Source organism: Echiichthys vipera (assembly GCF_963691815.1).
Source record: "Echiichthys vipera genome assembly, chromosome: 3".
NCBI classification, from domain to species: Eukaryota; Metazoa; Chordata; class Actinopteri; order Perciformes; family Trachinidae; genus Echiichthys; species Echiichthys vipera.
In genome coordinates, this window is record NC_139828.1 from 23301085 (window position 1) to 23319902 (window position 18818).

The following is an 18818-nucleotide window of genomic DNA, read 5'->3' on the forward strand; positions in this document are numbered from 1 at the left end:
GTTTTAGAAATGCACAGTAATGAAGACTGTTTCAGTTGTAACGATACATGTTAATTATGAGCAAATATAAGAACACAAACAAACCTAAGCTTAAAGTTTTCCCTGAAGTGTAAAAACCTTTGTCAAACATTTTGGCTTGTTAATAGTCAGCCTGCAATGAACAGAAAATAACTCATCCACACATGTTGATAATTGGGGTCCATATGCATGACTGGTTTAGGAACAGAAACAATGATACATTATTGTAAATCTGGTGGGATAAAAAATGTGTTTACTTGGTGCTAAAATCAGGAGTTGATCAGGATTAACTTTCACTTCAAGTGTCAATCCGTTGTTTAAATGGCTTGGACTAAACAGAGCGAGAAGTGTTAGGGATCAGAAAGGAGAGTTTAAAGGAAAGCAAAACCTACTGGTTCACCTAAGGGCCCTGGCAGTCCTGGGGTCTTATTGTCCTCGCCTGGATAACCCTGGAATGTCACAAACACGTACATACAGTCACACATACAGACATAAGATCTTACAACCAGACTGTACCCTAAAACACTGAAAAAATGAAATCAATTTCAAACTCTAGTTCAGGTCATATTACCTTTTCACCTTTAGGCCCTGGTGGTCCAATGGGCCCAGCCTTGCCAGGGTGACCCTAAAAAAAAAGAAATCTGGTTATTGTAGCTAATGAAGCTGCCATACTGGTACTGGCTACAGCATGTTTCTCGGAGAAACATGAGTTTCCCTGTCAGCATATTAATCAGACCTGTTTAATATAAACACAACTCTTTTTGTAGAAGCTCTATCACTCTGTCACATAAGGATTTGGGTTTTTGGCACAGACGCAGAAATCACTCAGCAACCAGCAGAGTCGAGTTTGACCGAGTCTAAGAGCCTTCATACACACTCATTTAAAAGGGACTAAATGAACTTGAGGTGCCCTCTTCAAGTTATACAACCTACACCTGCGATGTTGGCATTGCCTGGAAAAAATAGCTTGTAGACTTCACCATGTCCAATTCCTCCTGTTTTCTTTGGTCCTATTATTAGTGTAGTTTTTTCCCCTTGTATAATACATTCATTGGATAATTAACACTAAAGAATAATGGGACATGATGTGTCCTCCACAAGACTCAAACCCAGGTTGTCTGCAGCAAATACTAACCTTACAGCACAAGGATTTCAGGGGAGGTGAACAAGCTTGGTTGATTGAAAACAGCTATGTTGAGTATCTCAAGCATGTATGAAGTTCTGTGAAGCACGATTATGTTTAATGGATAAACCTTGAAAAGCTACTTTTTACTTCCAGGATTTTCTACAAAAAGTTAACTATATTACTTAGTAATCCTCTTGTAAGATAGATGTAATTAATGTAAGCATAGTGCGATGTGCTGAGCCAAAACTCCAGACCAGTCAGGTTAAACTATCCAGTAAGAACTGTACTGTGCGTATGTGTACATTTGCAAATGGTTCTCTTAAAGCCACAGACAGGATATACTCACTGTGTATCCTGCCAGTCCTGGTTGCCCTTCCATCCCCATGACTCCAGGCCGACCCTTGAAGCAACGCAGAAAATTCACACAAAATAAGTTAATGAATCGATTCTAGCGGTGTGTGTTCTGCTTTTTTTCTTTTTTTTTTGATTCAGCTAAATATAACCTTGGCCTCAAACACACACAAAAGTGAACCGAATCCTGTGCACAGAGTTGTTTTATGATGGGGATAAAAATCTTTTCTCCACAGCTATCATAACACAGGCTTAGTGGTTCTGCTGAGAAGAGAGCTGCCTTTCCCTGTAAAGAAAAAAAGAATGGATGCCTTCTTCTTGGCTTTTTTTCCTGGAACAAATACGGGCATTTCATGGTTTGCTCAAGAAAAAAAGTAATCACTCATGGCTTTTTGTGATAGTATACAATTAGAAACCTTTGTTTCTTTGCAATTATATTATCTTTAGTATTGAATATAATATATTACAAAATTAAATAATAATTACAGAACATTGAATGTATTTACTCTTTTTTTTAAGAATTTGGGGAAATATTTTACTTTTTTAGTCCACTACATCAGTCTTATGGTGTCCAGTTTTACCTTACTAGTTACTACATGAAATATGATGCATTGCTATAGTTTGAGCTATAGGAGAAAACAAAGTGCACTGGGGATGCAGTTGTCGTTGCTTTAACTTCAAACAAAGTGTGTCTGAAGCCACTTCATTATAGCCTGCGAACCAGACGAATCTGCCAAACCCATGTTTCATTTGCTCTGGCACATATTCTGGCCCTGTCCCATTCATACAGATTTCCAGAAGATGGAGATCTGACGGCCAATCACAATCGTTAATCTCACATGGGGCGGGTTCAAGACTCTGACTGACAGAACGTAGTTACTGGACGTAACTGGCATACTGCGTCCAGCGCAATGCATCACGCTCACAAAACTCAGATCAAACTGTCATCATAATCAAAATAGGCAGCACTGATCATATAATGAGCTGATATAAATGAAGATTCTGTTACTGTATTGCATATTGTTCACATTGGTGATGCAAGGCTAACTTCATTATTTACACATTCACTATTATTATTACATCCACACATTATACATATGTACTTTGTAAAACCCTTAGTGTCCCTAGTTTTGTATTAATTTAGGGGCAGCCTGATACATAACACAAGAGCCACAGACTTGTAACAACATCCGACATTAGATTTCCTGATAAAGTCTGTGTGTGTTATCTGCACCTTAGCTGGTCAAACAAGCGAGTAACAACAAAAATAAACAAAGGGAACTGCTTACATCAGTTTGCAGGCTGGACAGCTATTTAGCACTTGTAATGTCAAATGTCACTCTCAAGTCGGCAAAGACAGAGCATTTCTGATATTTACCCAAAGACCTTTTTTTTATTTTTCAGAATAAAAAACTTAACAATACATAGACATTATGTTTTACTACAAAAATGGACAGCTAATATGTGACTTTAGTTGTACTTTAATACAATCGCTTATCTCTGTACTCAAGTATCAGTCTGATTCTGAGACAGGACTGTGTGAGAAAAGACAGGTAGAATGGGAACTAACTGGTGTGCCGCGAGTTCCCCTGGCGCCTTTCAGGCCCGTCTCGCCTGGCTGGCCGATGTCTCCTCGTGGGCCAGTCTCGCCAACAAGACCTGAAGGACCTCTCTCTCCCTGGAAATAGACAGAATGTCATTGGGGAATGGTGGAAACTTAAGCGAAACAAAGCTATTCTTTAAAATGAAAGTCAGCATTTATTTGACAGCAGGCAGCATCCATTCTGTGAAATTATCCTAAAACAAATCCATACAAGATCTAAAAGCTATTTTTCTGTAATGCTGGTTGCAGTTACTTGTTTTACTCTTAAGTTTTCAGAACACCAGTAAACAACTTTACAATTGACCCAAATGAAACCACATGAGCGCCAAAGGGTCTGGGACTGTGTCCTTTATCTTCATGTCGTTTAACTATGGAGAAACATACTGTAGAGGACGAGTGGCGATGAACAAGGTCCTTACCTTCTTGCCGTGTCGTCCTCTGTTCCCTGGGGGCCCTAGTTTTCCTTCTGGACCCTGTAATAGGATGTATGAAATGGTTACCACAGGAATTCAAATCTATTGTGTAATCAGAGGCATCACTGTACCGGATGACTTATAAACACTAACTTGTGGATTCTCATACTACAGCAAGCTTTGTATGTGTGCCCTGAAGCTGCCTTCCTTCCAGACACATGTGACCTTCCTGCCCCTAAACACCAATATATCAATCTGGATCTGGATCTCAGAAACAAACAAGCACTCAGTGGACACTTTGACTGACATCTACCATGCAGCCCTAAACATTGATCTGTGACATTGTACATTTTACTGCCCCCAGAAGCACAAAGGCTTTATTGAAGAGAAGGCTGACCCCTACTGGGATACAAGGGCATAATTTGGTCTAAAGAACTTTTGGAATCTGCTACGTCAGGCTTTAAAAACTCTTAAGGGTCTCATCTCATCTCATCTTCAACCGCTTATCCGGGGTCGGGTCGCGGGGGCAGCAGCTTTAGCAGGGGACCCCAAACTTCCCTTTCCCGGGCCACATTAACCAGCTCTAACTGGGGGATCCCGAAGCGTTCCCAGGCCAGTGTGAAGATATAATCTCTCTACATAGTCCTGGGTCTTCCCCGAGGCCTCCTCCCAGCTGGGTGCGACTCTTAAGGGTGCGATTTATTTTGCCATGTCTCATCAGCTGTATGCTCATGATCCATCAATCTCATGTCAGCTCAGAGTTACCAGTTTTGCAACAGAATGTCAATACAGGCAGCAATTTCTGTAAATTGATCTCTGAGGTTGTTATATTAAAATGGTTGTATGTGGCAGTTTGGAAACAAAAAATAAACCTACACGAAAACCTTGTTTCCCAGGCCCTCCGGGTAGTCCTAGGGGCCCAGGGTCTCCTTCTATTCCTTTATCCCCCGGCTCTCCAACTGGCCCACGCTCACCAGGCTCACCCTGACATTGTGATAGAAATGGAGAAAGGGAGACGCACAACCAGGGAAAACAGTGAAAGACAGTTCAAGTTATAATTTAATAAGTTTCATGTTACCAACAGTGAGGGGTCAATAGGTCAGAAACCTGTGGTGTTCAGAAGCTGACAAAAAACTTTTGTGGATTGGTTTCATTCTCATTTCCTTAGACTTTAGATCCCATTCAAATCTAGTGTGATATTTAGTGGATTGTTGTTCTTATTGTGGTAATATTCGGTATACGATTTATATTTTTTTAAACTATATTCTCTTTGATCGTCTAAATCAATCTGCATCTACTGAAAACTCCCTATTATTATTAATATTATTATTATTATTGGAGAACCCTGATAGAAACAAATCCATAACTAATTTTGTCTATATGCTTGAGTTTGTTAGAAAAGAGTAAAGTTTAAAAAAATAATTTCTTGCTATGTTTACCTTGGGTCCATCTTTTCCTTGAGGGCCGTCTTCACCAGGGGGACCTGGAAGACCCTACAAACACAAACACATTTACAACAAAACGTCTGTATTGCTGTAAAAAGGACAAATAAATGGTGAGACCTGTGACATTATTTTCTCTGCGGTGGCAGATTCTTTGTGGAGTCCCTTAGTAACAGGGACACTGTTTCTGGAAAGAGCTGATGCTGATATGAGCATCTGAAACCCTGGGCCAATTAAAGTAAAACTATCTGCACAGCCAGATATCACTGGAGGTCCATGAGGAAACATTTTTCAGAATTTTGCGTAAACCAACTCACTAAACAGTAGATGTACACCATAGAACATGCTTCAATGTCCTCTCTGGATGAAAGTTACATGGTAGGTTCACCTCTCACCACAGCCAACAACACTGATGGGTATAGTGATGTCCTAACTCTTTCTTTTTAACACTTAAAATAAGATGTTTCTATAGGTCAGTACCCTCACTCTATCAAGGTGAGATGGTGAGATGGTGACTAGAATGGCCAAATGACCACTCGTAAATGCTAATTTGTTATTTCTGCCAAGATTTGTTTTGGGACAAACTTTGGGACAACTATATTGAGAAGACTGTTTGAAATATATGGCATATGATCTCAGATGTAGTTGGTCCAGCAGCAGGGAATTAGACAAAATGAGAGAATTCAGGACATAATGGACAGTTTCTCAGACATGATCTAGTTTCTTTAATCCTCCTTCCATTAAGCAGATGTAAGTTAAAAAAAGCCTTGTGGGTCTGATGATTGAGCAGCCTTGTTAAAGACTGACAATTCTGTGGACAGAACAGTAAGATGATTCTCAGGCAGCCTGAGTGCTGTTTATATAGTCCATCAGACAAAAACAATCCCACCATTCTGCTTTCTTCTGGCCGGTGGATTAGACATCCTTTTAAAAATGGGGGGGAGTAAATATACGACCGGGTTAGATTTACCCAAACAAAAGGAAGGAAGGGATTAGTGGCTTGTTTGCAGTTACTCACTCTCGTTCCCTCTTGTCCCTGCTCCCCTTCAGCTCCTGGAGGCCCAACTTCACCCTGCAGGGACACAAAACACTCCAGAATTACACCAACCACTGATACTTAACGCTAAGGCAGTGTTAGCCTTGACCATGAACTATTGTTTCATCCAAGGCTGCAGTTAGGTCAAGTTCAAATTCACTGAGTAAGGTCATGGCTTTTCACATAGCTGGAGGGTGGAAAGGACTCAAGCTCCACATGACAAATGTTTTCTAATATACAGGGATGGGAGGGGTTGTTGAAAGGTCGGACTGACCTTTGACCCAGGCTCTCCGATGGCACCAGATTCCCCCTCTGCACCAGACACACCCTACAGGGAAAGAAAGAGCATGAGTCATGGATTTCATTTGGACTGTATAGGAATGCCAACAATAAAACCCCCAAATACTTAATAATTAATTGATAAATAGTATCAAATATTTCATGAAAAGTACTTCAGGTCCTTGCTCTCCATCAGGTCCAGCCTCTCCAGACGGTCCTTTGGGTCCCTTCGAGAAAATGAACAATCACAAGATGCCTTGAGGACACTAGCATAATAATAAAACAATATAATTAACGGATAGTGGATTAGATCCAGTAAATCAAGGAATAAAACATCAGTTCAACATAATATACAACTCCAGCATATACTGGCAAAACAAACACTTACAGTTTAAGTCTGTAGAGTAGGGAAAGCTGAGAACTGAGAATGCCTGGAGTAAAACTGAAGACCAGCCAAAGGCAAGATGAGACCCATAACATAAACCATGCCTCTAGTGTTATTGGAACCTTCTACCCCAATAAATATTTGCATCTGATTGTTTAACATTCTCGATGTCCCTGAGGGGTCGGCTCATTTCCAGGAAAATTCAAGAATTTGAAGACTAATCCAAGAAGGGAAGAACAAGGTATGGTGCTTAAAGGTGTGAGGAATGCAGATAAAGAGAGAGAGAGAGAGAGAGAGAGAGAGAGAGAGAGAGAGAGAGAGAGAGAGCAATAACAAAAACAAATCTAAATAGCTCCTTGTTTCCCCTCTCAAACGGTTACATTACTCTTAACGAGCTACATCAGAGCTGTGTTTATCAAATAATTCCGACCCTTGCAGCTTCTTCCTAATGACTCTTTTGTGAGAATAATGATTCATTATAGATTACAGACAAGTTGGTCCTCACAGTATGTGGTTTATGTGCAGTTTCCTGAAACAACCCCATCTATACAACAATTTGAAGACAGCATACTTACTGGTTCACCATGGGGTCCCCTCTCCCCGGTGCTGCCTGGAATACCTGGTTTACCCTGAAAAAACAGTCATGAGCAACGTTTAGCTTCTGTCAGTCATTTGTGTTATTAGAGAAAAAAAAGCATGAGAAAGCTTGGTTTTGACTACGGTCCTCTTCTCATCATCGTCATCATCATCATCATCATCATCATCATCATTAGCAATGTAACCACAAACATGATGACTGACTCTAATATTGACTTAATGCCTTCAGACATGACATAGAAACTCTTTGATGCAAAACAGACGGATCGGCTTTCCTGCAATTTCAGATCTCTTTGTAGTCCAAACATTGTGTTGTGTTGCCAAGTTTAGATAAGGGCCTCATTTGTAACAGTGCTTAGTCAAACATTGATAGAGTTGAGTAAAATGAATGTGCCAAAGATTGATAAGAGAGCAGTGAATGCAGCAGCATTAACCATTAGCTGCAGAATAGTTGGTTTACAAACAATATTGTGAAGCACTATAACCTAACTCGTAATCACTAACACTCACATAACTTTTGCTTCTATTCACTGAGCAAATGACTCAAGAGAAAAACATACACAGCTGTGTGAATAGGATCTTTAAAGAGTGAATCAGAATTAATTAAACAGAAGGGAAAAAATAAAATAGTTATGTCCTCACAGCTCACAAATTATATAAAGAGCCAGTGATTAAATAGATTTTTATGAGACTTTAGGGAAACAAGCAGATTTATAATCTACTGCATAACAAAGTGCTTCATGACGACAATCACAACTACTGACAACTATATTGACTACAAATTACATTCTGCACTAAACTTATTGGGCTCTGACATCACAGATAACAGGATTTTGGGACACAATTCCTCAATGATTTGAATCGCAGAACATACAAATGGTGCTGAATTCTTCATGACAGTCTTTGAGGGAGATCTTATCAGACACAAGATGGCGCTACGAGTACAGAGGTGAACAAAAGAAAAGCTGCCCTCTTCTCTGCCAAAAAGGCACAGTACAGTACAGTATACAGGTATTTGTCAAAGCAGGTTGGTGACAGTGGGCAAGTTCTGAGGAGGGTTAGATTTTCTTCATGTAAAATCAAGCAGCATCTGCTTAGAGGAACAGGTCACAACTAGTCCCAAAAATGTGCATGCTTTTATGTCCATGTGTGTCTGTCCAGAAGGCTGCATCTGAGAGTGAGAGCACAGACCTGTGTATTTGTGTATTCATGTGTCTGTTAAGAGTTATTACAAGCAACCCTGAAATGTCAAATGTTAAGCCAACAAATGATTAGAGAAAGTGTAAAGGAGCTGATTTGTCGGTGGAAAATAACACAAGCCAATAACTGAGTTCATCACCGGTTAAGCATGACGGTGAAATGGCTTTTCTCTGTATAAGGATCGTCCCTGTAAGTCCAGGCATAAATGGATGAAACAAATTGCACTAGAAGAAACATACTGTGGATATAATGATCAACTCCTGACATTCAGACAGCCCATTTTGGATCCGCTGTTCAATCTGTTTTTGATCTGTTTGTGTTTGCATGTTTCTACCATCTGTGGAGCATCAGTTATTTCACCCTTTCTTGGTTCAAAAGCATATAAAAAACATTGTTCATCTTTTTTTTCAAATTTATGGTAAAAACAGAAAAACAAGAGTCTGCTGGCAAAATGGCCCTTCAAAGCTGCCAAAAGTCTGTTGATTGTGTTGCACTAAAACAAGAAAAAACAAAACTTCTCCTTGAGGATTGTTGAAGTGTCATCCAACGTGGAGCCTGACCAAAAATAAGCTGTATGATATCATCAAACCATTATTAGCTGGATATATATCGCACATGTCAGCGGATGATGAAAAGAAATTACAAGAAAGAAAATGCAGTGCAAAGATATGTTAGTGGTAATTTAGAAGCCACTCCATAACTATTACATACTTCGTCCACCAGAGAGCACTGACAAGCTTATCTTTCAACTGTAAAATATCTTGGTTCGTATGCATCTTGGTCATAATAAAAACCACAAAACTAACAATGTTAGGATCACACACATCATATGTGTAGTATTCTTTCTTGAACACAGAAGCAGGTTTTTAGGTTTGTGTGCTGTGTTCATCAACATCATGTGTTATCATGAAAACCTCACACCAAAACACACCAGTAGAAAAAGGGGGAATACACACCTTTGTAGACACCTAGGTTTTGATTATGAGCCTGAAAACACTGCTCATGTCTTCTTTTAACTATGACAACTTCCTCCTGGATGACTTTATAGGTGCACACTCTTTAGGGTGTAATTATATATATTACAGGCGAAAAGAGGATGTGGAAATGTTTTACAAGTCTGTGTTGTCTGCTGCAGCCATAATGATGCTTTTTTCTGACGTGAAGAGGATAATTGAAGCTCTGTAAGAGACATTGAGCAGTCAGCATTCAGTTAACATTACTCACATTCTTCCCTGGAGGGCCTCTCTCTCCTGGACTGCCAGCCTTGCCCTTCAGAAGAGAAATCATTATTTGAATGATTATAATAGAGTTTCAATCAACTCCGACAATTTCAATTTCTTTTAATTTTCCTTGTATGGTAATTGGTGATTTTGCATGTTCATGTTTTGCAATAGCCCTTTTTAAACAGATTCCACAATCTCTCTCGGATTGTCCAAGCGTGTGATTTTAAATAGCATGCAGGTTATACAACAGAGTTGGGGTCTAGTATGTGTACGTGTGTGTGTGTGTGTGTGTGTGTGTGTGTGTGTGTGTGTGTGTGTGTGTGTGTGTGTGTGTGTGTGTGGTCCCACCATGTTGACTGCCCTTTTACACCGACATTAATCCAGTTCTGTGACTACCTCCGTTGGAAAAACACTGGCCCCCCATTGTGTGTTCATACCTTTTATACAGAAAGGCGAGGTGGAAAAACAGTGCAACGTTCTCGCCTTGAACAAGCTGTTTGAAAGGGGTTAACTAGACAAGTGTATGTGCCTCGACACAATCCCCTGCAGGTCAGCAAGAGGAAGCAGCAACATCAGTATTCTGATGAATTTCTGCTGAATTTATCGGCTTCCACGTTTTCTTATGATTTGATTTCTTTGAGAACATCAAAAACATTATCAACAACTTTAAGTGTTTAGAAATATTTTGGCTCTGACATTAACATGTTTTATGGAAACACATTTGCAGTTAATTGCATGAGTAAGAAAGCAGATCCATAACAGTTTTACAGATTTTGACGTCAGCTGGACCTGCTGTCCTCAGCTCATAAATTTGGCCCAAAATTAAACCATTGAACATAAGGTTTTGTTTGACGTACTAGGGTTAGTTTTTTTGTTTGTTTTTACTGTGTAATTGAGCACCACTGTCACCACGGCAGATATTAGCCTATCACAGACAAATCCGTATCTATCAGTATCAGCGTATGTGTTTTCCAATATAGAAACCTTTTTTACAGAACATATAATGCAGAAAACTGTTAGGGGTGATCTAGAAAGTGTGACATAAAGCTATCTATTTTATTTTTGTTTGTTCTTTATTTTCTTAGTGTTCATTTCTAGAAGTGGTTCAAAATGCAATACATTGTATGTTTATTATATAATAATGTTAAATATTCTTTCAGTCTTCAGAGTATCTTTGCAGAGTCATATTGGAAAACAATCCTAATATAAAAGGATTAATTTCATTCCAGCTGGAAAATTTCTGGCTACCATATCAGTAATCAGTGAATTGTTACCCTCCCTTAAATCAATTTCATTCTCACAATATCTCATATCGGTTAGGCCCTTCTTATAATCTCTTTATTAAAACAAGGGATCACATGCAAATCGGAGGCTGGATTGCATTTCACCAAGCTAAATCAGCTAAATACAAAGTTTGTGTTCGGCCTGATACTCCTCAGCAGATTTAGCTCAGGTTCCCTCTCTACAGTACAAGCTGGCAGCAATACTCTGCATTTGGGTATAACCTGATACAGAGGTGAAAAGACAAAGGCCCACTCTGCAAATAAAAACTGATTAAAGGCTCACCAAGCCTCTACAGAGGCCCCGAAGGTTATATTAGATGCGGTAATGTTTTTTCCATGAGGTGAATGTGCATCTTTAAATAAGGAATTTGCACGTTGACCTTGATGCTTCAGGATGATGCCTTTACTGGCAATAATTATTCTTGGCTGTGGATGAATGAGGGTGATTATAAATGCACCTTCTCGTTTCTTAAGAGCTGGAAGCCTTCATCCAGAAAAGTGTTACCATAAAACATTTACAGCGTCATAACCATTCAATAGGCACCTTACAAGTATTTTTAATAGTTTGAGTATAAACTTTGCAGCATGTCATTTACTGTAATCGTCCTGTCTTTCTTTTACAACAGCGAGTGTAAGATGAAAGACAATTGTAAAGACAGATTCATTTAAAGAATACGTACTATGAATCCTGGCTCTCCTTTTTGTCCGATGTCACCCCTTTCACCCTGCAAAGAAAAGGTTTGAAACATTTTGGAAAGGCAAAATGAAAATGATTTACACCATTCATATGCTGTGGCCAATAATTTCACAAACAGATAAATCCAGCTCAATGTGGCTAATATACAGGAGGATGGACATATTTTCATGCAAGTCCTATATTTATTGCATCTTTACATGCATATGGTGATGTTTCCCACAGGGTGGTGTGCGTGTTTACCTTGGTGCCCTCAGGGCCTGGTTCTCCAAGTGGGCCGTCTGGACCCCGGGGCCCCTATGCGACAGCAACATGAGACACACCTTTGAACATCACTCCAAAATGAATGAGCCGTACAGGAATACATTTACCATCAAAGCATCATACTCAGATATATAGAGTTAACTAAATAAGACCACCAACAAGGTAATTTGTCTGTAATCCTTATCTACTTTGGGAGTTTTCCGCCCTGATGCCATAGCTCACAGTGCCGCTCCCACAAACATTCCAGTGGTTTCCCAGCATTTTAGTACCACCAAACAGGTAAGGTGACAGATAAAGATCTGTAAATACCACACAAGATCCTATCCTTTTCTCTCCTGTCCATGCTTGGAGGACCTTTCTATTTTCAGTGCACTTATATCAGTAGTTTCCATCTTGTCTCCGCTCTTTTATATCTCTACCTTTAATGGCTCATTATCAGTTCCTACGTCTGAGCCTCTGGCTTTCAGTCAGACTCCAATCCCTCTCAGGTCACTCTGCTCCCTTATAGCTTCCAGGCAGACAAACCCAGGCTGTATATCTGTCTCCTTGTTTGTTCCTACAGTTCATCTCTGTCTTCAATCTTGGTTTAAAGGTCACTGAGGCTATTTCTGCCAAGTGACCAATGCTACTGTAATGTATAGACAAACTTTGTGTGTTTCACTGATTCCATTCAATTAGTTAACTGTAAGTGGTCAAGAAATCAATGAATTAAAAAAACAGCTTGTGGTCATAGGTTGTGATAAATTCATTATCATAACATGTATTGCAAATGTTAACAATAAACAATGTGTGTAAACATAATAACTAGTTTTCAAACGTTTGACAACAGAAAAGAAGCTGATTCAACGACTGCTTATCTACAAATAATAACATATTATTACACAACAGTCTACAATAACATTTCGCTGTGAGTGGTGAAAGGGGAAGATGAATGGAGAGAGATTCCTTGAGGGAAGAATTTGAGAATTCAGAGGAGGCACTAGCTGTTTTCCCACAACTAGAAAAAGCTAAGCGAGAAGTAGTTGAGGTGTGTGCCAACTGGGTCAGGTGCACACCAGATAATTCAAGTCCAGGATATGACTTGTTCATTTATAGCTCAGAGGTTAAAATGAAAAAAAAAAGAATGATAAGCTGTGCAGCAGATTCATTTTGCTTCATTTATGTTGCATTCTGGGTTTGTTGATGAAGGATTCCTGTTCATTTCTGACATCCTTTCTCAAGCAAAAGCCAGCTGGGGATATGTGAGTTTGATCAGGGGACGTATTCACAAAACATTTTATCTGAGAACTTGGAGTACTCCTAAGACGCGCTAAAAGTTCAGAGTAATTTCTTAAAACATATTCAAAAAGTCTCTGAGACCAACATTTACTGAGGAGTGGGAGGGAAGCTAAGACCCCTTTTTTTAAGAGTTACTCCTAAATCAGCTATCCTAAATCAATTTTTACTGGTCCTTGATGGATCATATGCGTTGACAATGGAGAAGAACCACAAATGAGGAGGAGGAAGGACTCGGGGGTAACTATATCTTACTTCAGCAAGACAGGAAATGCAACCACACACTGGCACGTGTAAGGATTTACAGTAAACAACTAAAGCCATGGCATGTTAAGTGCTACCATATGTTTTGCTTGGCAAAAATGTTCAACTGGAGGAAAATAAGTGAGCAGAGGAAAAAAAGGAAGTATTGATGAGTGATGAAGTGGAGGAAGTAATGTGGTAGTAGGTATCACTCAATTGTCTTGTTAGCATTTCTCGCCCATTTTTTTGGATTAGCTTAAATGGACTCACAATTAACTAGAAAGCTTTAGCCATGGCACTGTTACGCAGTCTGGCACTGGAGTTTGGCACATGCAAACCATCAGTTTAGGAAAGATTTAAAGTAAACTAGAATTACTGCCTAGCGGTTGCCTCTGCCAAACAGTCAAGTTGCAGTTTATATATCCACATCTGTCCAGACTTCATATAAGTCGCGAAGACTTTGAAGAAATTTAATGAAAAGTATTAAGTACATTTTTGGGTGAAATGTGAATGCTTCACATACATCTTCATCCTGGCAGCACAGATGATCTATCCTACTGTTAAGTCTGACGTAACATACTACCATTTCCCGGTCCAAGCGTTCTATTGAATAAAACAGACAACGGCTGAACCTGTGAACAATTAGAATCACTAATTTCTTGTGTGAGACACCTTTTTATCGATAGAAAAGTGGTAAAATGACAATTACACTGTTGTTTTTTTACTCAGATCTGTTCAAACAATCCACAGCACTTTTGAAATACAAGGCTTGGACCAGCTTGGGCACGGAAATCCCATTTTGAAAGGCGTTTCAGTTTCAAGATCAGTGTCACCAATTCAGTATCTGACCAAATGTTTCTCCTTCTATTCCTGAGTTATGCCGTTAAATAATGAACAGAAACATTATGATGTCACAGTAAAGTTGACCTTTTGGATATAAAATGTCACTTCATCATTTTCTACTATTAGACATTGTATTAAATGGTGTCATTATAAGCGTAGGGATTCTTGAGTTATGGCCACAAATGTATTTCAATCAGGTCATTCTTAAATCCAACTTTTGTGCCACAAGAAAAGACAAGGCGTTCCTGAGATATTTCATTCATGAGAATAGTAAAAACATGGTGTTACAGTGCCTTTGACCTCCAAAATCGACATCAGTTCATCAGATGTTGTGTTCACAAGATCAGGATGGACAGACAGACAGACGGATGGATTGACGGACAACTCAGAAACATAATGCCTCGCAGTCTCCGTTGCAGAGGCAAAAGCAAAACTAAGAGTGAAACACTTATAAAGAGGACCTTCCCTGATGTGCTGCTGCTTGACAATGCCAACCTTAGAGCCACATACTACCGCACAGTACTGACAGCTCCCAAAACAGTACAAAACCTTTGACTATCATAGATAATACCTGGCTAACATGCAGTCAACAGAATCCTCACTGGTGTACAAGATTGCTGGATTAATACTGTATATAATAACTATAATAATAATCATTGTTATTATTAAAGATAGTGTGATTTGTGGGGGGATTGTTGGGTCTCTCATAAATAAGTCATAGAATGTGGTCTTAACCTACTCTATATGTAAAGTGTTTTGAGCCAACTTTTGTTAGGATTTTGTTATGATTAATAAAATTGAAGTGAATTAACAATTAACATTCATGTTTACAGTTGAGTATTTGCATCCCAGAAAGTAAAGCAAAAAAAAAAAACCTGTATAATGTTTGAGCAGCACCTGTTGTATTTTAACATACAAATATTAATTATTTCTATGGAGATCCAAACTGTTCCACAAGAAGTGAATTTAGGTTTTATGTGAACTTAATAGGAATATTGTAATTTGCAGATCCATCAAGTCAGCCAAGGGCCGATTATAGTTATATCCCATCATCGGAACTGCTCTTGAAAAAAAAAACATTTCATTTTGCTTACTAAGGCAATACACACAAACTGCGAGTCTCTATGCGTTGTAACTCATTTTAGATGATGACAATTGGTTTGTTCTGCTCTGGTAAACAATATACTTAACATATTGCACGTCAGTTGCTGCTGCTGCTAAATTTAAGTTGATGTTGATGAAAGCTGTAAAGACGCCTCCCCACAATTAAAATCATACATCTATCTTTGCCTTCTCGTCTGAAGGTGTCATTCTCCTCTCAGCCACATGATGTCTCACGAGTATTAGCACACCACATTGCCATAATATATTTTAACAGGAGATGAAAATTTCCAAATTGCAAATATAAAGAAGCTTGGTCCAAGTGGAAGGACAAACACATGTCTTTTCATTGTTTTAACCTTTGGTTTGTGGGAATGACACTGTGATGTGTAACAGACAATGGTCTGACCATCTGATAAATGCAGTTTTCTTGAGTTGAAGCAGGCTCACATTCATATCATACAAAGGACAAGTACAACTAATGCCCTCAAGGTTAAAAACAGTTCTTACCCTCCTGCCCTTCAGCCCTGCGATGCCTGGACTGCCCCTCTGTCCCTGTGGACCCTGTGAGAAAAAACAAGACACACACAAGATGGACGACAGACTGGGAAATTGCAGTCATTTAGGAGGATTTTCATAGTGTTTCTTTGGCATAGCGCAGTTAGGAAACCTGTAAAATATAGCAACAATATTTACACAATGGCAGAACCTCTTCATGCATCTTTTAGCCCATATCAACACTAGTCCTAATGGATGTCTAAAAAGGCTTCAGCAGAACTACTGAACAATCTGCCATAAGACAGTCTGTTTACACAGGTCTAGACTAAATTGTGGGAAACAGGAAAACTGATACATCAAATCACCCCCTTAAATTTTATGTGTTTACAAAACCGAAAGTATGTTCCTTCAACTCAGTTTAAGGGCCAAAGTTAATCTATCAATTAAGGCACTGAGTAGAGAGGATGAGAGTCAATGCTGCTTATTTAATTAAAGCTTCTCAGTTTATTAAGGACTTATGTGTGTATGACTAACTCTAAAATGCAGAGCAAAATGAAAACTGCAAAGTGAAGTGAATGAAAAACCAATATGCATATCTGGAGGTATGCAAGGAGTAAAAATGTTTATCTTTTTGATGCATATGGTAAATATGGATTTACATGTGGACATCCTAATGCACACAATCATCTGGTATTACATAGTGGTGACGAGGGGTATGACACTTACAGGTGCCCCTTGCAAGCCGATATCGCCTGGACTTCCTGGCAACCCTGGATAGCCCTTACAATAACAGAAACAACAAAAATTATAGAAAGGTAGACAAAAACACATGTCACAGTTTAATGGCATCTGCTACACAGGTAGTAAATGTGGTTACCATTGTACATTCAAAAACTACGCTGTGTTAGTGCTTCAGGACTTTAACATTGACTAGTGTGGAGCAAGAGCACATCGGCAGTGCAAGACTTTGCAGTAAAAGGTGGTTTACATGTGTAGAACTAATGTATGTTTCATATTATATTGTCTTAGATTATGCTCCAGACCCAGTAGAAAAAGACACAGCTGGGTGCTGTGGTTCTCATCACAGAACTCCCTACCACCCAGTCTCTTTCCTGTAATAATATATTAAGAAATAATACCATGATAACAAAAAAGGTCAGTAAAGACAAAAGTGCCTAAAATTTGCCAGAAAACACTAATCTCTGCTAATTGCCTTTGAACAGAAACAGAACATCATGTGATGATCATTGTAATCTGCTGTGATACCAAAGTTAAACTTCTTGCTGAGGCCTTATTATAGCACAAGCTGTTTCACACAAATCACCACAACTCCTTACATAAGTCACAAAGCTCTCTCCCTCAGTCAAACATGCACCCAAACTAGCAGTGATTCAATCAGCAAACTATTCAGCCAGCAGGCCATCAGATTAGTCATCCTCTCTTCCAGCCAGCCAATCAGTCAGCCTGCTAGCCAGTCTGCCAGCCAGCTAGGTCAGGACCAAAGCCACAGACATGGAGTTAATCCAAGGCCTCAGCACAGTGAGTGATGCAGGGCAGCCTCCCTCATGCAGAAGTATGGGAGACAGCATGTTTTCTTTTCCTCTGGGGACTTGCAAACACATTTTCCACAGTATTGTGTGGGATAATGTTGTTAAATGAACCTGCAAATATACAAAATGTATCCAGCAAAAATTCAGCAAAGAAAAAAAAGTGAGTCAGTTTTTTAGTGTGCAAATTTCTCCATAGCAATGTCAATGAGGACTACACCAGTGATATATTATAAACAGGTGCATGTAGGGATTGGTTTTGGGAGTCTTTTTAAACATTGGAGAGAGAGTCGGTGAAGTCCCTAAACATTTCTGTCTGGACCGCAGCAGTGCGAGGTCCAGCCCTATGAACGCCAAAGTCTGGGAATCAGAGTGATGAAGTTACACAATTGGTCGGAGTAAGTGTTTGTGTTTGCCTGTTGGCTGTTGCTCTTTCAAAATGAATCAGCACAGCAGTCAGCTGATATCCGCTGTCGCCAATTCTAGTTGCTGTTGGTACCGCTGCCCTTTAAATGCAAAGGCTTACCGTGGACTCAAACCCTGGGGCAAGACAACGTCAAAGAGACCATGAGGCTCAGGGGATAAGGAATAAAATAAAATAATCAGGAAGAAAAAAAGTCATGCATTGACTTTGTGTAGAAGCCCTGACTGTTTATGTGTGTGTCTGATGAGTTCAAACTACTCAAATAACAGCAAGGAGGACGCATTATGAAGAAAGGACAAATATTTACAACAGAACCATCAGAAAATCATGAAAGCAAATGATGCCAGTGGAATTTAAGTTCCCCTCTCAGTTTCTGGTGGATTAGCATCGGTGCACCGAGTTGTCAGCTGGCAGTTTATGAACAGTATACGGTAGGTTTCAGTTTTGCCATGAATAAATGCTGCAGCTCCTCAAGACCAACATTAGAGGCCGTGGGGCATGTTCTATTTAACAAAGTAACATTAACTACACTATAACACTTTGAATGAGTAATCGAAGACAAAAGGCTGTTGAACCTAGATGATTACATTGTTTAATTCCTTAATTTAAAGCAGTCCTCAATTATTTGTCTCAAATGTAGCTTAACCATGTGATGTGATTTGCTACTTAAAGTGTAACTCCGGCAAAAAACTCACTAACAGCCAGACATGGCTAACACTGAGTAGCTCTGCGCGGAACGCTAAACCATCCAAAACGGCTTTTTTTAACCACTAATATTGCTCAAAATAGCACGGTTAAAAAAAGCCGTTTTAGATGGTTCAGCACTCTGCCCCGAGCTAATCAGTGTTGGCCATGTCTGGCTGTTGGTTACTGTCAAGGATTTCTCTGTTAATAGGTGATCACCCAAAAAACTTGTCTCGATGGCTCATTTGATGTATATTCATGCTGAAAAAGACAGTGGGTTCGATTTTCG

At 39.4% G+C, this 18818-nt stretch overlaps 1 protein-coding gene across 1 annotated transcript in view; it reads right to left on the bottom strand.

Moving 5' to 3' along the window:
- The window catches only part of col24a1 (collagen type XXIV alpha 1 chain), a 93435-nt gene that overhangs the window by 17101 nt on the left and 57516 nt on the right, over positions 1 to 18818 (bottom strand). The window contains exons 27-42 of the mRNA XM_083940647.1: positions 16601 to 16654; positions 15887 to 15940; positions 11894 to 11947; positions 11637 to 11681; positions 9675 to 9719; positions 7229 to 7282; positions 6442 to 6495; positions 6264 to 6317; positions 5972 to 6025; positions 4951 to 5004; positions 4388 to 4495; positions 3518 to 3571; positions 3066 to 3173; positions 1491 to 1544; positions 590 to 643; positions 411 to 467 (exon numbers count right to left, since the gene is read on the bottom strand). Of these exons, the coding sequence (XP_083796773.1) occupies positions 411 to 467; positions 590 to 643; positions 1491 to 1544; positions 3066 to 3173; positions 3518 to 3571; positions 4388 to 4495; positions 4951 to 5004; positions 5972 to 6025; positions 6264 to 6317; positions 6442 to 6495; positions 7229 to 7282; positions 9675 to 9719; positions 11637 to 11681; positions 11894 to 11947; positions 15887 to 15940; positions 16601 to 16654 (957 nt within the window). The remainder of the gene's footprint in view (positions 1 to 410; positions 468 to 589; positions 644 to 1490; positions 1545 to 3065; positions 3174 to 3517; positions 3572 to 4387; positions 4496 to 4950; positions 5005 to 5971; positions 6026 to 6263; positions 6318 to 6441; positions 6496 to 7228; positions 7283 to 9674; positions 9720 to 11636; positions 11682 to 11893; positions 11948 to 15886; positions 15941 to 16600; positions 16655 to 18818) is intronic.